Source organism: Scyliorhinus torazame, chromosome 1 (genome assembly GCF_047496885.1).
Source record: "Scyliorhinus torazame isolate Kashiwa2021f chromosome 1, sScyTor2.1, whole genome shotgun sequence".
NCBI classification, from domain to species: Eukaryota; Metazoa; Chordata; class Chondrichthyes; order Carcharhiniformes; family Scyliorhinidae; genus Scyliorhinus; species Scyliorhinus torazame.
In genome coordinates, this window is record NC_092707.1 from 137,943,050 (window position 1) to 137,967,354 (window position 24,305).

At 48.6% G+C, this 24,305-nt stretch overlaps 1 protein-coding gene across 1 annotated transcript in view; it reads right to left on the reverse strand.

Annotated features, from left to right (window-relative positions):
• Positions 1 to 1,060: 1,060 nt before the first annotated feature.
• Positions 1,061 to 24,305, reverse strand: part of tmem30b (transmembrane protein 30B) — a 61,841-nt gene continuing 38,596 nt past the window's right edge. Inside the window, exons 3-7 of the mRNA XM_072500907.1 lie at positions 15,272 to 15,379; positions 11,132 to 11,222; positions 5,094 to 5,240; positions 3,933 to 4,121; positions 1,061 to 1,824 (exon numbers count right to left, since the gene is read on the reverse strand). Coding sequence (XP_072357008.1) covers positions 1,637 to 1,824; positions 3,933 to 4,121; positions 5,094 to 5,240; positions 11,132 to 11,222; positions 15,272 to 15,379 — 723 coding nt within the window. The 3' untranslated portion in view covers positions 1,061 to 1,636. The remainder of the gene's footprint in view (positions 1,825 to 3,932; positions 4,122 to 5,093; positions 5,241 to 11,131; positions 11,223 to 15,271; positions 15,380 to 24,305) is intronic.

The window sequence follows — 24,305 nt, forward strand, 5'->3', positions numbered from 1 at the left end:
CTTCAGTGACCAAAGGTTAGGTGGGGTTATGCGAGTAGGGCGGCATGCTCTTTTGGAGGGTCGGTGCAGAACCGATGGTCCAAATGGCCTCCTCCTGCACTGTGAGGATTCTATGATCAAAATGTACATGATTTGAAACTTGCTTTGTATAGGCCTGGTGAGTCAAGGAAGGCTCTAGTTTAATATCCTGAGAGGATATTTCTATCCGGTGGGATTGGGTGCTTCCCCATATTCCCTCATATGGATTGAGAGAGTCCATAAAACCACTCCACCACAACAGACTAACAACCCTATCGGCTGGCATTATAGCTACAGTCATGGAAGCTGCATTTATATCATGGCCTATCGGGTTCATAATCAGCCCAAGTTCTTCCATTATTTCACACATTTCTTCAAGGACAGGCGTGTGATCAGATGTCAAAATTCACAATCAGGACTTCCATCCCCAAAATGGAAGGGAGAGTTTGCTGGGTGAAATGGTGCCTCATTTGCAGACAATGTTTGTGTTTGTGTCAGGTGGCCAAACACCCATCAAATGATCCCGGTGCAATATTTGTCACTTGTGATGGATGTCAGCCAACAGCAGACAAGTTTTTCCAAAGATTAATTTTAAAAATCCTTTGTGGAACCCAGAGACTCGTGCCTCCTTTACCTGTCCCATTCTGACAATCATCTCCACCGGCTCAAAGTCTACTACATTTCATTAGAACTGAGAAAAGTTCAGAGTTCACAAGCCTGAGACAAGCCAGCTTCTCTCTCCAGATATTGCCTGGCCAGCTAGACACTTGCAGCATTTCCCGTTTATGTAACAATGTTTCGATTTGCCGTTTGAGGCAAGGCCAGGGTTGGGCATTACATTTTTAAAATCATGCTTGGGGATAAGCAGTTGGCAAAATGAGTTAACTGGAGGTCAGTTTATAGAAAATGCTCTGGTATTAAAGCCGGGCCCAAGTGAATAAATTCCCAGTGTATTGGTTTCCAATTTTCTGGAAAAACATGAAGGACTTTAAAGGTTTACCACTGGAATTCTCCATATAAAAATGTCAACAAACTGAGGCAGTGAGTTTTTGGTGTCTGTAATTTTGATGAAGATCTCCCTTAACAGAAAGCACATCAGCAAACCTGATCAAAAGGGACCAAGATAGTGTTAGCATAAACATTTAAACAGTTTCGTAATATATGAAATTAATAATTAAATGATAGACCCATTAAGCGTTTTTTGTGGCTATTGAAAATTGAGACTTGTACAATAGAATTCTACTGTAACAGCCAAACACCGAATAGGTGGAACGACTACACAAGAAATTTAACTGCTGGGTCCATTGGTACCCTGCTGGCTCACAATTCTAATAATCATTTTCACTAAGTCGAGGCTAAATCACCTGACTTTCGCCATTATAAATGTAATGCAGTGGAAATAAATGTGAAATTAAAATAATTTCAAAACATGCACACATCATTCGGGCTGCAGTTAGATGTACAATATAAAATCATCAATGGCAAGGGTAAAATAAATTCTGTGCTGTCCAAGATTAATGTGGTAAATGTACCGTTAACTTTTAGGTGACAGTTTCGGAGACAAATCACCCAGTGAGGATCACGCGTTGAAAGGCGCAAGTATCGCACACTGTTGCGCTTAGTCCTCTTTGAAGACGTGCCGTCCATGATACTTAATGTAGACAATGAACATTACAATTCCTGTAACAATACAGGCACTACCACAAGTAATATAAGCAATTCCCAAGAATGGGTTCCTCCCACCCATCCAAGATATGGTGCTGAAAGTTATTAGTTTCTTTCCATTGAAACTCAACACTGGATAATCTGAAGAGAACGTTAAGGAGAACCAGAACCATGGCATCAACAATACCAGAAAGAGTACAGCATTACTTATTTTAAAAAATCAATTATGAGAAGTGGGCACCACTGGTCCATCCCCAATTGCTCTCGATGAAAGGTGGCCTACTCCATAGTTTGCATGGGGAAGGTACTCTCAGTGCTGTTATGTAGGAACCTCCACCATTTTGACCCAACAACAATGAAGGAACATCTAACCATATCCAAGTCAGAACAGTGGGAGGCCCTGAGCGGAACCTAGAGCTGATGGATGAGAAACCTTTCAAAGATAGCTATTTTAATATATATTTGCTCTTAAAATAAGAGAGCTGTTAATAGGTCTGCATTTATTGCCCTAATCCAGTTGCCCAAGTAGCTAAGCTTCTTCACATTCTCCCCGTGTCTGCGTGGGTTTCACCCCCACAACCCAAAGATGTGCAGGTTAGGTGGATTGGCCACGCTAAATTGCCCCTTAATTGGAAAAAAATAATAATTGGATACTCGAAATTTATTTTTAAAAAGTTAAGCTTCTTCAAAGAGCACCAAAGGTCAACCATGTTGGGTGAGAGTGGAGTCATTTATAAACTAGATTAGAAAGGGATAACAGATTCCCATCACTTACACCTTAATTTTTTAAAAGAAATACACAACAAATCGGTAGCTTTAATTGTCAGTTTTCTGGTGCCAGGCTACATATTTTTCCTCGGCAGCATAAAGCAGGAGGGTAGACAGGTAGGAAAGCTGAACAACACTGCTCTTGAACGCAGTGTCAGCCTGTTCTTTATCAATGGATTTGCAGTTTTGTAACACAGGCCACAGAGAAAAACTCTCCCCTCACTTCTCTTCCCCATCCCACTTTTTTTTCTAAAATAAATTTAGAGTACTCAATTCTTTTTTTTTTTTTCAATTAAAGGGGCAATTTAGCATGGCCATATATAACTCAAAACAGACAGTGACCCAAGGCCAGGATCGAACCCGGGTCCTCGGCCCGTGAGGCAGCAGTCCTGACCATTGCGCCACCGTGTCGCGAAGCCCAAGAATATATTTGAGGGGGCGTGACCTGCTTCATTCGAGAGTCTGGAAGGAACCAGTAAAATCTCAAATCAAGGAGAATCCTTTTATACCTAGGTACCTGAATAATTACACTTGTTAGAATTTACAACATAGAAAATAGGCCATTTGGCCCACCCAGTTAATGCTGGTATTTATGCTCCCCCACCTCTTCAAACCCCATTAGCACATTCTTTTTAATCCCTGATATCAATACCTAGCTTCCCATTCAAGTCATCAATAACATTGTTCTCGATGATTCTTGGCTGTACTGTGTTCCACATTTTAATTACTCTGAACAAAATAAAACATGCTCCCGAATTATTTATTGGATTTCTTCGTGACTACCATATTATTCCGATCAGTGGTTTGAATTCCACGACGGATGGATAAATTGAAGTAAATGTGCCCCAAGGCATCTTTAGTGAGAGTTATTCAGCAGAGTTTTAATGTTTCATCGGGTGTGTGCCCAGACTGGGCAGCAATAATTTCAACTTTTAGTGGGAATAACAAATAAGGGCAAACTCTGTTCCTGTTATTGGAAATCGGATTCAATTTTCCTCAAATTGAGCCTAAAGAGATTTAAAAGTCCGGTTTGTAACATAATCAGGGAAACTCAATGTCAACTGTTGGTAAAATCTGACTTTCACATCAACTCTTCTCAATTCAAATTTACACTCAAATGGATACTTCCTTTCTCGAATAATATGAACTGACAGCCCCAATGGCTCCAAAAGTGTCACTCATAATGCACCACCTTAACGCTCATCACGAGAATGAGCCATCTTAGTTTACTTTATTTATAATATATATAAGCCAGTTAGTCCTCCCAGTATTGCTGGTTCGTGATGCAGAGCGAGGCCAGTGGCGCGGGTTCAAGTCACGTACCAGCTGAGGTTATTCTTAACCTCGCTCCTCACCTGAGGTGTGGTGATCATCAGGGTGAATCACCACCAGTCAGCTCTCCCCCTCTAAGGGGAAAGCAGCCTATGGTCATTTGGACTATGGCGACTTTACCCTTTATCTTCTGAAAAATGCAAGGATACTGTAACTTATTTCCACAGAATAATTTCCTGGCTGCATCCCACCATCAATACGCCGATAAAGTTTGCGAAATGTTGGCAAGGCCGCAGTCCTCATCCAAACAATGAAGTCTTCATTGACAAAGCCATTGTTTGCTGGGCTCGTGTCCAGCTCGTAGGCAGGTCTAGGCCAGTTGGCAGGCTTTACAGTTCCTGTAATTTCAGTGTATAGGGGTTGATAACCAAAAAGAAGAGTCACTTATTTTAAAAAAGCAGAGAAAATAAAATTCATCCAACATCAGTAAAATGACATGAGTAATTAGTGATTCAGCGGTTTTCACTTCTGACCAGTCTAGTTGCTGTGCAACAATGCCATTGCCACACAATTTTACAGAACCAATCTGGCGCTGCTTGAATGAGAATTTTACTCAAATGATTCTGCAAAAATAGAACGTAACTCCCAATGGGAAAGAAAGAGCGTAGGTAGCACTTTTCACAACCAGATATTGAATGCTGTACAGCCGAATGAAGTACAATTGAAGTATCTTTGTAACTTACGCAATGATGAACCAGCTGGTCATGTAGCGAGCCATCATATTCTACAGAGTGGACAATTAACTGTAGACTTACATTTCCTCCACAGGTACAGACAAGCCTTTGCCCCGATTATACATGAATAATTTAAAATCAAACTACAAAAGCCTTTCCAGTTGTGCACACTATGACTATTTTCCCTTTCTTTGTTTAAACACTGGGCTTGAAGGGCTTTAGCTGGATTTTCAGCAGCAGGATGTGGAGGTAGGAACAGAGATGTGCGGGCACTGAATTTCAGGTCACCAATCAGTGCTGAAGTGACTCCAGAAATTTCCCACCATCCTTCATTGGATAGCAAGTTAGTGGACCAGATGGGTTTTTACAATAATTGATGACCTTTTGGTTATTAATTGGACAAATCAGGGGGGAAAAAAAAAAATCACAAATAGGTACCTTACAGTGAGGGCGTCTGACTCCCATTGATGTCAGACAGTGGGTTCTTAAGCCCATAGGCAAAATCCAACTTGTGAAGCTTGATCTAGGTTTGTCTATCCAAACACCATTACTAATCCCTCTAAAGGATTTGATAAGAACCAAAATTTACATAAAGACCATTCGATTGGTAGAAACATTTAGTGAAAGTTAATTTACCCTCAAATGCCTGTTTTAGATCGGTTCCATTGTCTGATTTAGGGTTATTGAATTTGACATTGTAGTCCGTCCACCAAGAAATTCCTTTGCCATTTAGAGACACCTTGGAGGCTCCACTGTTGTTTACCTTATAAACCACAAAGGAATCTAAAAGATAGAAATGCACTGTCAAGCCCATCATACAAATTAGTGAAGCAGAATTTACACATTTCACTGAGTAATGGGGGCAAAGAGAGAGGCAGTGGGCAATGTGTTCATCACAAGGGTTGCTGGAAATATAGTACAGGACCAGTCTTCACAAATGTTTCCATGACTTTGCCATATCTTGGAGAGGTCTTTAGGTTATTTTGAATCATGCTCCAGGCAAGGTCGAACCTGCTGCATAGCCCCTCTCACTCTCTCTTCCCCCAACCCCACCCCAATATTTTGCGCTCTACATTGTTGCCTCTCCGAAAACACCATCAGGACATTTTGTTGTGCTATCAAAATTACTCAGTTAGGTCAAATGTCCGCTCTAGTATATTGCATAAAAATACAGAGATTTGGACATAGAATATCTTATCAGAAAATGAAAAATATTTGATCACAAACAGTGAAGCAGAATCCATAATAGTTTAAAAAGGATGAATAAATATCTCGTTTAAAAGAATATTTTATCAGAAACAGTGAAGAATATCTTATCAGAAAGTAAAGCAGAGTCCATGATTGCTTTAAAAAAAAGGGTATGTGAATAAATACTTGGTTAAAAAGAAAAAGATTTTGACTTCTGGTGGCGGCTATGTTGTGAGTGGTCGTACGTTTGGTAGCTCCCGCTTGTGACGGTGTTTCCGGACCTTTTTCGCTCGATTAACGGACGGAGGTTTTAGTGGTCAAAAGTGCAGGAAGAGTTTGTTCCATCGGTGGATGGATTCGTGGACCAGGAATAGTTTTAGGCGTGTGAAGCTGCTGGAGCGAGAAACATTTCCTGCGACACAGGGGAAGATGGCGGAGGGTAAGGGACCGGCCCCACTATCTCAGTGGTCTATGGAACAGAAGGTGGGCTTCCCGTACTAGCATGAGGAGCAGGTCATTTCAATGGTGGCAGAGATGGGGATTATGCGAGATGCCCAGAAGCAGCTTCAGGAGAAGGTGGAGGATCTGGAGAACCACTCCCAGAGACAGAACCTGAGGATTGTGGGGGTGCCGGAGGGCATTGAGGGAGTGGACCGAGGCTCGTATATGGCCAAGATGTTGGAGACGTTGCTGGGAGAGGGGTCTTCGAACGGCCCCTGGGAGTGGACCAGGCGCACAGATAGCTAATGACAAAGCCGCAGCGCAACGAGCTGCCGAGGGCGATGGTAGTGTGGTTGCACCGGTTTCTGGACAAGGAGCGGATCCTGAAGTGGGCCAGGCAGACGAGGCGGTGTACCCTGGGAGGGCAGTGAGCTTCAAGTAACCAGGTCTTAGGTGTAGAGCTGGCCAAGAGGAGAGCGGGCTTTAACAAAGTGACGGCTGCCCTCTTTAAGAAGGGGGTGAAGTTTGAGATGCTGTACCCGGCTTGCCACTGGGTGACCTACAGCGGTCGAGAATATTATTTTGGTATGTCGGAAGAAGCGATGGAGTTTGTGAGAAGCAATGGACTGGCAGGAGAAGGACATTGAACTTTGGAGGTGGTGTTTCTGGAGCCATCGTCCTTTGTTCTTCTGTGGGAGTTGGGAGGTTGTTCTTGTCTCTTTCGTTCTTTGAATGTTGACGTTGCTATTTGCACCAGGAGAGTGTTGGTGTGGGGTGGCGGGGGATGCTAGGCGCCATGGGTGGGGGCTGCCAGGCTAGCTGGGCGGGCTAGTTCATGGAAGGGCAGTGAGGGTTGAGCAAGTGGTTAGCATGTTGCTGGGGGTTGGGATTGGTGTTTCATGGGGTGGGGGGGGGGGGGGGGGCGGGAAGAGACTGCTGACAGGGGAGGGGCTTTTGAAACATTGATGACGGTGGGCATCCGAGGGCGGGCCTGCGGCAATGCGAGACGCGGGCTGTCCCAGGAGGGGCCATGGTTGATCGGGGTGGCGACCAGGCTATTAACATGGAACATGGGAGGGTTGAATGGGCCGGTCAAGAGGTCCCATGTCTGGGCGGCACGGTGGCACAGTGGTTAGCACTGCTGCCTCACGGCACTAAGGTCCCAGGTTCGATCCTGGACCACTGTCTGTGTGGAGTTTGCATATTCTCCCAGTGTTTGCGTCTCACCCCCACAACCCAAAGATGTGCAGGGGAGGTGGATTGGCCGCACTAAATTGTGCCTTAATTGAAAAAAAAAAAAAAGAATTGGATACTCTGAATATTTAAAAAAATTAAAAAATTAAAAAAGAGGTCCCATGTGTTCGTTTAAAGGCAAATGTGGCATTTTTACTGGAAAGGCACTTGAAGATCGGGGATCAGACTAAGCTCAGGAAAGGGTGGGGAGGGCAGGTCTTTCATTCGGATTTGGATTTGAAGACAATGGGGTGGCGGTATCGAGAAATAAACGGGTAGCTTTTGAAGTGGGGAGCATAGTGGCGGACTCCGAGGAGAGGTTTGTTATGATGAGCGGGAAATCGGAGAGGATGCCGGTGGTGCTGGTGAATGTTTATGCCTCGAACTGGGACAATGTAAAGTTTATGAGACTGGGGAAGATCCTGGACCTGGACTCACACAGTCTTGGAATTGGTGGGGATGAATGGAGTGTTCGGGGACTTTTATATGAGATTGTATGAGTCGGGAGCCCCCAGCCGGGGTGGAGGGAATGAGGCGTTTTTTGGAGGGATTGGTGTTCCCTAGGCTGGAGGAAGACCTGGTGGAGGGATTGGGAGCCCACATTGGGCTGGTGGAGGGTATGGGGGCGATGCAGACAGGGAAGGCCTGAGCCCAGACGGTTTCCCGGTGGAATTTTACAAAACGTTTTTGGGGTACTTGGAGCCCCTGCTGCTAAGGGTGTTTAATGAGGCGAGGGAGCAGAGCTCCCCCAACATTATTGCAGGCCTCAATCTCATTAATTCTAAAAAGGGACAAGGATCTGGAGCAGTGTGGGTCCTACTGGCCAATTTCACTGTTAAATATGGAAACCAAGATGCTGGCCAAGATCTTTGCCTCAAGGATTGAGGACTGTGTGCAGGGATGAGAGGGAAAGACCAGACGGGGTTTGTTAAGGGGAGACATCTGTCAGCCAACATCAATTGGCTGTTAAATGTTATAATGAGGCCCCCAGAGAGACGAAATGTGGAGGCAGCGGTCACCATGGATGCGAAGAAGGCCTTCGATTGGGTGGAGTGGGACTATCTGTCAGAGGTGCTGGGGCGGTTTGGGTTTGGCAGGGGTTTGTGGATTGGGTTTGGCTGTTGTACCGGGCACCGATAGAGAGTGTATGAATGAACCGGGTGAGTTCATAACAGTTCAGGCTGCACCAGCAGATGAGGCAGGAAATGCCACTCTCCCCATAGCTCTTTGCCTTGGCTATAGAGCCACTGGCAAGTGCGCTGAGAGAGTCAAGGGACTGGCGGGGGAGAGTGCGCGTGGGTGGAGCATAGGGGTCTCGCTATATGTGGAAGATCTGCTGCTCTACATTTCAAACCCATGGAAGTTATTTCGGGGGATTTTGGGCACATTGGAGGAGTTGGTGGGTTCTGGGGAAATAAATTGAATATGGGGAAGAGTGAGGTTTTTCGGATTCAAATGAGGGGGCAGGAGAAGAGGCTGGAGAAGTTGCCGTTTAGAGTAGTGGGGGCGAGTTTTCGGTATACAGGTGGTGCAGGGGTGGGTAAAGTTGCACAAGCTGAATCTGGCGCGGTTGGTGGAACAGACGAAAGGGGATTTCAGGAGGTGGGACATACTCCCGCTGTTGCTGGCGGGAAGGGTGCACTCGGTGAAGATGATGGTTCTCCTGAAGTTCTTATTTGTGCTCCAGAATCTCCCTTTTCATTCCCAAGGCTTTTTGTTTTAAAAGGAGGGTGAATGCACTTATTTTGGGGTTTGTCTGGGCACGTTTGTCTGGGCGGTAAGGCCCTGCGGGTGAAGGTGCTGCTGCAACGGGGAGGGTTAGCTCTCCGCAAATTTGATGAATTATTATTGGGTGGCGAATATAGCCATCGTTAGGAAGTGGGTAGTGGGACTCGAGTTTCGGGGTACTGTTGACGGTGCCTTTACCGTTCTTGCCGGCTAGGTACTCTACAAGCACGGCAGTGCTGGCAGCCCCAAGGGTGTGGCGGCAGCATCCAAGGCTGGAGGGGGCCTCGGCTTGGGCACCGATTTGCGGGAATCATAGGTTTGTCTCCGGGTTGTCTGGACAGGGCGTTTCAGTGGTGGCGGCGGGCAAGGATTGAATGGTTTGGGGACCTATTCATGGGGGGGCAGCTTTACGAGCTGGGAGGGGTAGATGGAGGAATTTGAGTTGCCTGTCGGGAATGGGTTCCGGTATTTGCAGGTGAGGAATTTTGTCCTGAAGCAGGTACCATCCTTTCCTCACCTGCCACCCCAGGGGCTGCAGGACAAGGTGGTGTCAAAGACAGGGGTAGGAGAAGGTAAAGTGTCAGAAATTTACAAAGAATTGATGGACTGGGAGGGAGCCCCAATAGGGGGTAGTGAAGCGGAAGTGGGAGGAGGAGTTGGGGAGGAAGGTGGAAGCGGGGGTGTGGGAGGAAGCTCTGAAGAGAGTAAACACATCCTCGTCGTGTGCCAGGCTTCGCCTTATTCAGTTCAAGGGACTCCACAGGGCACATATGACTGTGGTCAGGATGAGCACGTTTTTTGAAGGGGTGGGGGATAGGTGTGGGCAGTGTGCGGGCAGGCCTGCGAATATGTCCACGTGTTTTGGGCCTGTCCGAAGCTGGGAGGGGGATTCTGGGAGGAGTTTGCCAACGTATGTGGGAGATATTGAAGGTAAAGGTGGTCCTGAGTCCAGAATTAGCGATCTTTGGAGTTCAGAAGACCCGGATGTTCAGGGGGCGAAATAAGTCGATGTCTTGGCCTTTGCCTCCCTGCTAGCCCGGAGACGGATCTTATTAGAATGGAGGGACCCGGGACCGCCAAAACTGTTAGGTATTGAGGTGATTTGATTATTTGCAGCCCTGATGGCTTGTTTTGTTTTATGGTTGCGTTTGATGTATAAATATATAATAATAATCGCTTATTGTCACAAGTAGGCTTCAATGAAGTTACTGTGAAAAGCCCCTAGTCGCCACATTCCGATGCCTGTTCGGGGAGGCTGGTATGGGTATTGAAACCGTGCTGCTGGCCTTGTTTTTTTATTACAAGCCAGCTAAGTGCCTCAAAAAAATATTTTTCAAAAGAAAAAGATTTTGAAAAAAGGACAGGGCAATAGGACTAAGTGGGTAGCTGTTTCCGAGAGCTAGCATGAGAGCCAAATGGCCTCCTTCTGTGCTGCAAAATTCTATCACTCTAATTCACAAATGTTTTGTTTGCTTAAGGCTTTGCAGAAATACAGAGGCACAAAGTGAATAGGTGGATTATTATCCCCAAATAATAATCTTTATTGTCACAAGTAGTCTTACATTAACACTGCAATGAAGTTACTGTGAAAAGCCCCTAGTCGCCACATTCCGTCGCCTGTTCTAGTACACGGAGAAGAATTCAGAATGTCCAAATTATCTAACAGCACGTCTTTCGGGACTTGTGGGAGGAAGCCCACGCAGACACAGGGAGAGCGTGCAGACTCCACACAGAGTGACCCAAGCCGGGAATCGAACCTGGGACCCTGACACTGTGAAGCAACAGTGCCAACCAGTGCGCTACCGTGCCACCAGCTATGGGCGTACAAGATGACACTTGCATTAAAAAGTGGTGAGGTTGAAAACAACCGGCTGCATAAAGTGCTACAATGTCAGCCCAAGGGCTGGATTTTCCGGCCGTTCCATTGACGGGATTTTCCAGTCCCTCCGAAGTCAATGGACATTTGAGCGGCTTGCCACATTGTATGGCCCCAGCCCGGCCATGGGGAGCCTGTAAATTTTCATTTAGAGTACATGTCAATCCCAACTGAATTATATTGGGATTCAGAATATGCAGGAACTTACCATTAAACATACTGTTTGCAATGGCTCCACAGGGTGCGATAGGCCTGCCTTGTTGGTCCTGGCGAAACGGAAAACAGAATTCGGAAGGCTCCTGTGAAAATAGTGAGCAGGCAACAAAAGAATGTTGACAAAGTCAATTTGGTAGATTCACACAGTCTCAACGTGAGATTTACTGATATGTGCCGGCTTTCATTTCTGTTTTTGGTGCACTTATGTTGGACTAATTCCTTTAGAAGGGCAACAGAACAAGGCTTCTGACTTCTGCCCCTGGGGTTCATGAACTGTTTATGTTGCGAGCTCACTTTATATATTATAGTGTGCTGTCAGGGAGGAGGAGTACTATGCCCCTCTGCTGATGGCTCACTATGAATTAAAGTGGTGTATCAGATTTGGGGGCTGTATTGGCTGCTTTCTGGGAGAAGGAAAAAGAACTCCATACATGCACAAAAACACAAGACTATAAATTTGTGCTGTCTCCACTCCAGCCACTACTTTATTCAGATTGACCTCGACAGTCAGAAAACCAGAAACAAATAGAATGGCAGTGTAGCTTCAAAGAAAAACTGGATGAGAAGTTGGTGTCGCCCTCAGTGGAAAGCCTGGGGAAAGAGGTCAGATCCATGACCGGAGAATTCTGAAGCATGGCTCAGTCCCCGAGGACCATGGCAGAGGGCTTCAACAGCATGGTGCAGACAATGGGGGGCTTCCAGGACTGGCAGCGCCAGATGCCGTTGAGGCTTTGGGAACTCACACCAATTGCCTCTCCGTCCCATGGAGTAACCCAGGGACCCACGAGCACCCGGAGGGAGGAGGATCCACTGGAGCACCTTCCACCCAGGAGACCCTGGCAGTGACCGGCTAATCTGAATGCCCTCTTCCCGAGACTGACGGAACTCAGGCGCAGAGGGCAGAACCGGATGACATGGCAACACCAGTGCCACCGACAGTACGCCGGGGTCTCAGAGGACATCTGCCAGACAACAGGGAGAGGCAGCAGGCCACCTGCACTTCGGATGTCCATCCTGCGAACACACCCAGATGGAGGAGGAGGGTTTATTACATGCATAAGGAATTGTAGGGGCACAGCCATGGGTAAAGTCAGGCATAAGTAGTTGGGGGTCATTATCACTTGTAACACCTGCCCGTCACTGAATGAAATATCATTGTTCTTCACCGCCGTAATGCCTCACATTCTTTAACCTTCCTCCCAGTGGCATAGCACTTCTCTTCATCTGGACACGGTTCTTCACACTGACCCTCAATGTCAGGCAGACAGTTAGGCCCACTCATTGCAAGTGCTTCATAGGACTCAGGCGTGGTTCAGTGAACTCTAGCAATGTAGGACAGAACCTCACTCAGACATGAGCTGGGGAGTCAGCGTGCTGGCAGCAGACAGACAGGAGTCAGAAATAAGCAGCAGCTGAGGAGCATCACAGACTATTCCTCACTGCAAGCAGTCATCACCCTCCTCATCAGAGGACATGTGCCACTCCTCCAAATCTTCCTCATGAAGGTCATTGCCCTGCTGCAGAGCAAGGTTATGTAGGGCACAGTAGACCAGCATGATGTGGGAGACCTTCTGAGCACTCTACTGGAGGGGTCGAGGCAGTGGGCACACATCTTCAGAAGGTTGATGCACCGTTCTATCAAAAATCAGGTGACATCGTGAGCCTTTTTGTACAGGGCTTCTGCTACGGTCTCTGTCCTCTGCACTGCGTCATCAGCAAGACCTCATTGAATATCCCTCATCCCTACAAGCAATCCCTGCAGCTTGGGGTAATCCTCGAAAATGTCAGGGATTTGCGATTGCCTGAGGATGTAACAATCATGCAGACTCCTTGGAAAACTTGCATGAATTGCATCTGGTGGTCACACACACTGAGGGAGTGGAACACCTTCCTGTTTATGAAGGGAGCTTCTGGATGCCACAGGGCGCATAGAGCGACATGGGCACAGTTGACATGGGCAGCATGGTAGCTCAGTGGTTAGCACAGTTGCTTCATAGCTCCAGGGTCTCAGATTTGATTTCCCCCCATGTGTGCGTGGGTTTCCTCCGAGTGCTCCGGTTTCCTCCCACAGTCCAAAGATGTGCAGGTTAGGTGGACTGGTCATGATAAATTGCCCTTAGTGTCCAAAAAGGTTAGGTGGGGCTTTTGGGTTACGGGGATAGGGTGGCAGCGTGGGCTTATGTAGGATGCTCTTTCCATGAGCCGGTGCAGACTCGATGGGCCAAATGGCCTCCTTCTGCACTGTAAATTCTATGATTGCCACCTGCACCTGTGGCAGACCAGCTATGGTGCCAATTCCTGTAGACCTCTCGTCTTGCTGGGCCTTCTCCAGGTTGAAATGAATAAAATCCACAGCCTTGCATAGAGTGCATCTGTGATCTCACAATGAACTGATGGACGGGTGCCTGCGAGAAGCCACACAGGTGACCTGTGGAGCACTGGAACAACCCCGTTGCATAAAAATTGAGGGCTGCCCATGACCTTCACAGCCACAGGGAGCGGGTGTCCGCCACCACCATGTGGCACCAAGTCAGCAAGCTTGCGCCACAGGTACCAAACAGTCTCTTTGATGCGGTGGAGTCTCCTACGCCACATGTTGTCTGATAGTTCATGAAGGGTACTTGGGTCCGACACACCCTCTGTGCCTTCGTGGTCCTGGGCCTGTGGGGTCATCCCTGGTGCCACCGTGCAGGCGCACGCACACACACACACCGTACCCGACGGCTACCATCACTCACAGTTCAGGTGCCTTCCCATCCCCATTGCATGACTGACTTGGGCATATGCCCTCACCCAGTCAGAGTCACCTTTTGCCTCCCATCTGGTTCTCCCTTCTCTTATTCTCTACATCACTGGTGGTTCTGACAGGAGGTACTTATGCTCGCATTCCCTAATGGGCAGGGCCAACTGGACAATGATGTCCACGTTGGGGGATAATGGATCCAAACTAGCACATAAGCAAGCCCAGTGCCTCTCGGTCCTGAATATCCAAGCTTTTAATCTTGAACCCTCAATATTCTTCCCATTCTTTGACTTTGAACTATTTTACGTTCTAACGAATTGAACTAAACCAACAAACTGAGGAACAAATCAATAGGTGCTGCTACTTAGAGGGGCACTGCCCGAAACAAAAGCAAAGAACAAATTAAACTTTAAAAAAACCTTAAACCAAAAGGTGATTTGAAAGGGTCAATAAAGCACCACAGGACCTACAGTGCCCACCGGACACGCAAGGCCTCAATTGTGCCTGTGGACACCGCATGTTCCCTCTCCAGGGACACCTGGCCGTGAATGAAGCCGCAGAAGAGGGGCCAACCGTCAGGTTGGTTGACCCCCTTGGTTGCCCACTGCCTGAACCTGTTATTGGCAAGTTCCGCTAGGCCCAGGAGCAGGTTCACGAGGACGTCCTCCTCCCTCTCCAGACCAGATGCCCTGGACTTTGAGACTGTGGGCAGCTGACATTGATCGCCAATTTGTTTGATGAGCATGAATCTCAGGAATGTTTGAGGTCACAATTGTTTTCTGCTTCAGGGATAGACAAAGCTAATGGACAGCTTTCCTTCTCAGATTGCATCATTCCGAATCTCATTGCTGCCATGCCTCTACATTTAAGACTCCTGGACAGCTACTCCAGAGTTTTTGCCACACGCAGCAGCCCCCACCCAGCTGGGCACAGTGCTGCCTTCTTTTTCAGGGTCTCATCCGCCCAGTCCATTAAGCCTGCCTCCTAGACTCTTATCACACTCTACACCACGCCCCATGTGGACTGCAGCTACCCATACCCCCATGTCACAGACATCAGATTAAGACAGCCCTCTATAAGCTTTTAAACAACACAGGCACCCACACCAGCCACGCCCCCTCATCCTGGAAACCGCTGACCCCCCCCCCCAACCCCCAAATCCAATCCATTACAATTGGTCTTTTATCTTTATCGATGCTGACTGATCTGTCCTGCATTTCCAGTATTTACATTTTTTAAAAATTATGTTGTAGCAACACTTGGATGGGTCTGGCTTTGAGTTCACAAGGCTGTGCACACCTTTGACGAGTAGGATGCAAGACAAGTATAGAATATTGAAAGCACTTAGAATCACGACAACCATTTATCAGGTTGGATTTTAACTTTTACCTTTAAATAGTCCAAATCTCCATTCAGCTGATCATCATCTCGGGAGACTCCATATTTCCTATGATTCTGATAGAAGTTCGATAATTCATAGTACATAAAAACAGGGCCCTAAACAGAAACACAATGTTCTCCATTTGTTAGATTCAGTGACAACTCTTACACAAACCTTCCTCAGTTGGAACACATGACTCAGGAGCAAGATTAGGCCATACGGCCCTTTTGAGCCAGTTCTACATTTGATCCGATCGTGGCTATTTAATTGTGATTGGAGCCCCACTTTTCTGTCTGTCCCACGTAACACTCAATTGTCAAAAATCTATCTAACTCAGCCTTGATAAAATTCAATGACCCAGCCTCCACTGCTATCTGGGGAAGAGAATTTGACAGGCCCTCAGAAAAAGATTCTTCTCATTCCCATCTTAAAAGGGAGACGTCTTGTTCTTAAACTGTGTCCCCTCGTTCTAGTCTCCACAAGTGGAAACATCATACCGATATCTACCTTGCCAAGTCCCTTCAGGAGCTTACAATTTTCTTTTTTTTTTTAAATATATTTTATTCAAAATTTTTGGCCAACCATAACAGTACATTGTGTATCTTTTACACAGTAATATAACAATATAAATAACAATGGCCAGTTTTTTTAAACAAGAAATAAATAATATAGAAACAACATGAAAATTAAAAAACAAACTAAATGGCAACTGCCTTGTCCCAAATAAATACTCTCCAAAAATACAATTCAGCAGTCCAGTATACAATTACCTATAACAACAACCTATACATATTATACTTATACACTAACATCCCTGAGAGTGTGTCGTCCCCCCCCCCCCCCCCCCCCCCCCCCAGCAGCAACCCTATCCCTACTACGCTGCAAAAATCCCTCTCTCGGGGTCTTCCCGGCCCACACAAAACTCATGATACTCTTCTCAATCCTTTTGAAAAAAGCCTTCGTGATCACCACCGGGAGGCACTGAAACACAAAGAGGAATCTCGGGAGGACCACCATTTTAACCGCCTGCACCCTCCCTGCCAGTGACAGGGATACCATGTCCCATCTCTTGAAGTCCCCCTCCATCTGTTCCACCAACCGCGTTAAATTTAACCTATGCAATGTACCCCAATTCTTGGCTATCTGGATCCCCAAGTAGCGAAAGTCCCTTGTTACCTTCCTCAGCGGTAAGTCCTCTATTTCTCTGCTCTGCTCCCCTGGATGCACCACAAACAACTCACTTTTCCCCATGTTCAGTTTATATCCTGAAAATTCTCCAAACTCCCCAAGTATCCGCATTATCTCTGGCATCCCCTCCGCCGGGTCCGCCACATACACCAACAAATCGTCCGCATACAGAGATACCCAGTGTTCTTCTCCTCCCCTGAGTACTCCCCTCCACTTCCTGGAACCCCTCAATGCTATTGCCAGGGGCTCAATCGCCAGTGCAAACAATAACGGGGACAGAGGACATCCCTGCCTCGTCCCTCTATGGAGCCGAAAATACGCAGACCCCCGTCCATTCGTGACCACGCTCGCCATCGGGGCCCTATACAGCAGCTGTACCCATCTAATATACTCATCTCCAAAGCCAAATCTCCTCAACACCTCCCACAAATAATCCCACTCCACTCTATCAAATGCTTTCTCGGCATCCATCGCCACCACTATCTCCGCTTCCCCCTCTGGTGGAGGCATCATCATTACCCCTAGCAGCCTCCGTATATTCGTATTCAGCTGTCTCCCCTTCACAAACCCAGTTTGGTCCTCATGGACCACCCCCGGGACACAATCCTCTATCCTCATTGCCATTACCTTGGCCAGAATCTTAGTGTCTACGTTCAGGAGGGAAATAGGCCTATAGGACCCGCATTGCAGCGGGTCTTTTTCCTTCTTTAGGAGGAGAGATATCGTTGCCTCGGACATAGTCGGGGGCAGCTGTCCCCTTTCCCTCGCCTCATTAAAGGTTCTCATCAGTAGCGGGGCGAGCAAGTCCACATATTTCCTGTAAAATTCAACTGGGAATCCATCCGGTCCCGGGGCCTTCCCCGCCTGCATGCTCCTAATTCCTTTCACTACTTCCTCCATTTCAATCTGTGCTCCCAGTCCCACCCTCTCCTGCTCCTCCACCTTGGGAAATTCCAGCTGGTCCAGAAAACACATCATTCTCTCCTTCCCATCCGGGGGCTGAGCTTCACATAATCTTTCATAGAATGCCTTGAACACTCCATTCACTCTCTCCGCTCCCCGCTCCATCTCTCCCTCCTCATCCCTCACTCCCCCTATTTCCCTCGCTGCTCCCCTTTTCCTCAATTGGTGGGCCAGCAACCTGCTCGCCTTCTCCCCATATTCGTACTGTACACCCTGTGCCTTCCTCCACTGTGCCTCTGCAGTACCCGTTGTCAGCAAAATCAAATTCTACATGTAGCCTTTGCCTTTCCCTGTACAGTCCCTCCTCCGGTGCCTCCGCATATTGCCTGTCCACCCTCAGAAGTTCTTGCAGCAACCGCTCCCGTTCCCTACTCTCCTGCTTTCCTTTATATGCCCTGATTGATATCAGCTCCCCTCGAACCACTGCCTTCAGCGCCTCCCAGACCACTCCCACCTGGACCTCCCCATTATCATTGAGTTCCAAGTACTTTTCAATGCACCCCCTCACCCTTAGACACACCCCCTCATCCGCCATTAGTCCCATGTCCATTCTCCAGGGTGGACGCCGTTCTTTTTCCTCCCCTATCTCCAAGTCCACCCAGTGTGGAGCGTGATCCGCAATAGCTATAGCCGTATACTCCATCCCCCTCACCTTCGGGATCAACGCCCTTCCCAAAACAAAAAAGTCTATTTGCGAATAAACTTTGTGGACATAGGAGAAAAACGAAAACTCCTTACTCCTAGGTCTGCTAAATCTCCATGGGTCTACTCCTCCCATCTGCTCCATAAAGTCTTTAAGCACCTTGGCTGCTGCCGGCCTCCTTCCAGTCCTGGACCTCGATCTGTCCAGCCCTGGTTCCAGAATCGTGTTAAAATCTCCACCCATTACCAACTTCCCCACCTCTAGGTCCGGGATACGTCCTCATAACATGCGCCTCAAAGTTGGCATCATCCCAGTTCGGGGCATATACGTTCACTAAGACCACCGCCTCCCCCTGTAATTTGCCACTCACCATCACGTATCTGCCCCCACTATCTGCCACTATGGTCTTTGCCTCAAACATTACCCGCTTCCCCACTAGTATAGCCACCCCCCTGTTTTTCGCATCTAGCCCCGAATGAAACACCTGCCCCACCCATCCTTTGCGTAGTCTAACCTGGTCTATCAGTTTCAAATGCGTCTCCTGTAACATAACCACGTCTGCCTTAAGTTTCTTAAGGTGTGCGAGTACCCGTGCCCTCTTTATCGGCCCGTTCAGCCCGCTCACATTCCATGTATTCAGCCGGGTTGGGGGGCTCTTTACCCCCCCCCCCGTTGTCGATTAGCCATCCCCTTTTATCCAGCTCCTCACCCGGTTCCCACACAGCTGTGTCCCCCCCAGGCGGTGCCCTCCCGCCCCACCCACTCCACCCCATACCAGCTCCCCCTTCTCCCCAGCAGCAGCAACCCAGTAAATCCCCCCTCCCACCCCCCCCGCTAGATCCCCCACTAGCGTAGTTACACCCCCCATGTTGCTCCCAGAAGTCAGCAAACTCTGGCCGACCTCGGCTTCCCCCCCGTGACCTCGGCTTGCACCGTGCGACGCCCCCTCCTTCCTGCTTCCCTATTCCCGCCATAATTATCATAGCACGGGAACCGAGCCCGCGCTTCCCCCTTGGCCCCGCCCCCAATGCCCAACGCCCCCAGCTCCTCCACCTCCCTTCCTCCCTCCCCCACAACCTGTGGAAGAGAGAAAAGTTACCGGGTCGCAGGATTAACAACATAAAAATCATCTCTCCCCCCTTTTTCCCCCCCCTCTTCGCCCCCCATATTCGCCCCACCACTTTGTCTCAAACGTTCTTTTTTAATAACCCGCTTATTCCAATTTCTCTTCAACAATAAATGTCCACGCCTCATCCGCCGTTTCAAAGTAGTGGTGCTTCCCTTGATATGTGACCCACAGTCTTGCCGGCTGCAGCATTCCAAATTTAATCTTCTTTTTATGAAGCACCGCCTTGGCCCGATTAAAGCTCGCCCTCCTTCTCGCCACCTCCGCACTCCAGTCTTGATATACGCGGATCACCGCGTTCTCCCACCTACTGCTCCGAGTTTTCTTTGCCCATCTGAGGACCATCTCTCTGTCCTTAAAACGGAGGAATCTCACCACTATGGCTCTGGGAATTTCTCCTACTCTCGGTCCTCGCGCCATCACTCGGTATGCTCCCTCCACCTCCAACAGACCCGTCGGGGCCTCCGCTCCCATTAACGATGGCAGCATCGTGGTCACATATGCCCCGACGTCCGCCCCTTCTGCACCTTCAGGAAGACCAAGAATCCTTAAATTCTTCCTCCTCGCATTATTCTCCAGCACCTCCAGCCTTTCCACACATCGTTTATGGTATGCCTCGTGCATCTCAGTCTTCACCACCAGGCCCTGTATATCGTCCTCGTTCTCGGCAGCCTTTGCCTTCACGACCCGAAGCTCCCGCTCCTGGGTCTTTTGCTCATCTTTTAGCCCTTCAATCGCCTGTAATATCGGGGCCAACAGCTCCTTCTTCATCTCCTTTTTAAGCTCTTCCACGCAGCGTTTCAAAAACCCGTGTTGTTCAGGGCCCCATATTAAACTGCCACCTTCCGACGCCATCTTGGTTTTTGCTTGCCTTCCTTGCCGCTGCTCTAAAGGATCCACCGCAATTCGGCCACTTTCCTCTCCTTTTTCCATCCGTATCCAGGGGGGATTCCCTTCTGGTTTACCGCACAGTGCTTTTAGCCGTTAAAATTGCCGTTGGGGCTCTTATTAAGAGCCCAAAAGTCCGTTCCACCGGGAGCTGCCGAAACGTGCGACTTAGCTGGTCATCGCCGCACCCGGAAGTCCCAGGAGCTTACAATTTTCAATAAGATCACCCCGCATTCTTCTAAAGTTGAGTGGGCGTAGGCCCAACCTTTCTTCACAAGGTAAGCCTTTCATCCCAGGAATGGGTATAGTGAACCTTCTTCTAACTGTTGGATGACTTAACGGATGCTATAGCCTCATTGATGGTGAATCATAATAAATCCCCCAATTTGATGATAATTATCATGATCAAGGGTAGAATATCACCCAATGCCAGTTTGTATTGTGTCCAGGTACTCCCTCAGCAGATGTTCTATCTATAATTGGCTTTCAGAAGGAGCTATTGGCCGGAATTATCCCGCCATTCCCTGGCAGCAGGATTCTCTGGTCCTACCGGTAGTGCACCCCTTGGTTTCCCAGCGGCACGGGGTGGCTTCAATGGGAAATCACATCGACAGTAGTGGAAGCAGGGCATCACATGGCTGGGAGGCTGGAGGATCTCACCCATTGGATCTGGCCAGCCAGATCATCACCAATATCCATCTCAGGCTGAACATATTACATACTTTGTACCATGTTATGGATGTGACCATACAAGGGTGATGGAATTATATCTATGTGAACATTTATCGAACAATATCTTTCTTTTAAAAAAAATAATTTTTATTAAAGGTTTTCATAAAATATCAATAACAAAATGAGAAAGAAAAAAGAACCCAACAGGGTTAAGTACAAAACACAATCTAAAAAAGCATCACCCCAAACCCCTCCCCCCGTACATAAATAACAAATTAACATTAACACCCCGACTTAACACAACAGGTGTATACACTCCCTCAGACCCTCCAGTGTAAATAACATAAACAAAAATAAAGTAACCCCCCCCCCCCCCCCCCCCCCCCGAGCTGCTGTTGCCATTGACCAATGTCTATCGTTCTGCCAGAAAGTCTAAGAACGGTTGCCGCCGCCTAAAGAACCCTTGTACCGACCCTCTCAAGGCGAATTTCACCCTCTCCAATTTAATGAATCCTGCCATATCGCTGATCCAGGATTCCACCCTTGGGGGCCTCGCATCTTTCCACTGAAGGAGAATCCTTCGCCGGGCTACCAGGGACGCAAAGGCCAGAATTCCGGCCCCTTTCGCCTCCTGCACTCCCGGCTCCTCTGCCACCCCAAATATTGAGAGCCCCCAGCCCGATCTGACCTTGGATCCTACCACCCTCGACACCATCCCCGCTACGCCCTTCCAAAATTCCTCCAGCGCTGGGCATGCCCAGAACATATGGGTGTGATTTGCTGGGCTCCCTGAGCACCTAACACACCTGTCCTCGCACCCAAAGAACCGGCTCATCCTTGTCCCGGTCATGTGTGCCCTGTGTAGCACCTTAAACTGTATGAGGCTGAGCCTCGCGCACAAAGAGGAAGAATTCACCCTCCCTAGGGCATCTGCCCACGTCCCCTCTTCGATCTCCTCTCCCAACTCCTCCTCCCAATTACCTTTCAACTCCACCACCGAGGCCTCCTCCTCCTCCTGCATCACCTGGTAAGTTTCCGAGATCTTCCCCCCCCCCCACCCCGAGAGCACCCTGTCCTGTACGGTGTGTGGCAGTAGCTGCGGGAATTCCACCACCTGCCGTCTGGCAAACGCCCTTACCTGTAACCTGAAGGTGTTCGCCGGGGGGAGCCCGTACTTCTCCTCCAGCTCACCCAAGTTCGCGAACTTCCCATCCACAAACAGGTCCCCCAACCTTCGTATCCCTGCCCTGTGCCACCCCGAAAACCCTCCACCTGTTCTTCCTGGGGCAAACCGGTGGTTCCCCGTAATGGGGTCCACGCCAAGGCCCCAACTTCCCCCCTATGCCATCTCCACTGCCCCCAAACTTTGAGGCCCGCCACCACCACCGGGCTCGTGGTATACCTCCTTGGAGGGAGCGGCAGCGGCGCCTTTGCCAGCACCCCCAGATTCATACCCACACAGGACGCCATCATCAGCCTCTTCCATGCAGGCCCCCTCCTCCTCCATCACCCACTTGCGCACTATCGTCACATTGGCAGCCCAGTAGTACCCACAGAGGTTGGGCAGCGCTAGCCCCCCCCAATCTCTACTCCGCTCCAGGAACACCCTTCTCACCCTCGGAGTCCCTTGCGCCCACGCAAACCCAATTATACTCCTGTTAACCCGCCTGAAAAAAGCCTTCTTGATAAACACGGGGAGGCACTGGAACAGGAACAAAAACCTTGGGAGCACCGTCATTTTGATTGACTGCACCCTACCGCCCAAGGATAGCGGCAACGCATCCCACCTCTTGAACTCCTCCTCCATTTGCTCCACCAGCCTTGTAAAGTTAAGCCTATGCAGGGCCCCCCAGCTCCTGGCCACCTGGACCCCCCAAATATCTGAAGCTCCTCTCCGCCCTTTTTAGTGGGAGCTCGCCAATCCCCCTCTCCTGGTCCCCTAGCTGAACTACGAACAGCTCGCTCTTCCCCATATTGAGCTTGTACCCCGAAAAGTCCCCGAATTCCCTAAGGATCCTCATTACCTCTGCCATTCCTCCCCACCCGGGTCTGCCACATACAGCAGCAGGTCGTCCGCATAAAGCGACACCCTATGCTCCTCCCCACCCCGCACCAACCCCCTCCAGTTCCTCGACTCTCTCGGTGCCATAGCCAGGGGTTCAATCGCCAGTGTGAAGAGCAGGGGGGACAGGGGACACCCCTGTCTTGTCCCTCGGTGCAACCGAAAGTACTCGGACCTCCTCCTATTTGTGGCCACACTCGCCATCGGGACCTCATACAACAGCCTAACCCACCTGACAAACCCCTCCCCAAACCCAAACCTCTTCAGCACCTCCCACAGGTACCCCCACTCTACCCTATTGATGGCTTTCTCAGCGTCCATCGCCACCACTATCTCCGCCTCCCCCCTCCCTCGCCGGCATCATGATAACAACAATATCTTTCTTGTCCGACTGACATTGTCTTTTCGAAATCAGGACTTCAGGTCCTCATAGTATAATTGATTATTCCCAGAGACCTTGATATAGAAACCATGGAAAAAAAAATCCATGCACCAAATTTCCTAAGTCGCAATTTCTCAGACCGAGTTTAAGATGGTCTTTTCTTATACACATTAAAGCTTATTGTCACAAGTAGGCTTCAATGAAGTTACTGTTAAAAGCCCCTAGTTGCCACATTCCGGCTGCTGTTCGGGGGAGGCTGGTACGGGAATTGAACCCGCACTGCTGCCTTGTTCTGCATTACAAGCCAGCTGTTTAGCCCACTGTGCTAAACCAGTCTCCTTACATAGCCCCTCTAATTCAGGACTTCCAGATTATGTACCCTCATTTTGTGGGCTCGTTCCCCTGCGTGAGAAGTGTCAAGACATCCCAAACTCACTTCATTCAGCAACATTGCAACCAGCAGAAGAGGAGACTTTCTCCAGTGATCTGGGCTGGATTGCAATCCAGGATTCCAGACTGGAAGTGCAAAATCTAGTTGACTCAGAACAACAGCATTAAAAGAAATATTGATGTATTTGATAGTTCCAGTTCTTTTTAAAAAAAAAATGTTTTATTAAAGCTTTTCCTACCAATGTTTTTTAAATAACAAAAATAGAAGTACAAATAATAATAAAAATAAACAAGGATTATTAAATAGAACAAGGTGGGTGTTGTCTTCCTATAAAACCTACATTATATCAACAGTTCCCCCCCCCCCACAGGATGCTGCTGCTGCTGACAATTACAGCTCCCTGAGAAATTCAAGGAAAGGTTGCCCACCCCATCAAGGACCCTCTCAAGGCGAACTTTATTCGCTCCAGGCTGAGGAACCCCGCCATATCGCTAACCCAGGTCTCCACACTCGGGGGTTTCGAGTCCCTCCACATTAACAAGATCCGCCTCCGAGCTACCAGGGAGTCAAAGGCCAGTACCTCGGCCTCTTTCGCTTCCTGCACTCCCGGATCCTCTAACACCTCAAATATCGCTACCCGCTGGGCTCGCCTTCACCCGAGTGTCCAAAATCCTAGACATCACCCTCGCAAAACCCCTGCTAGAATTCTTTAAGCGCCGGGCATGCC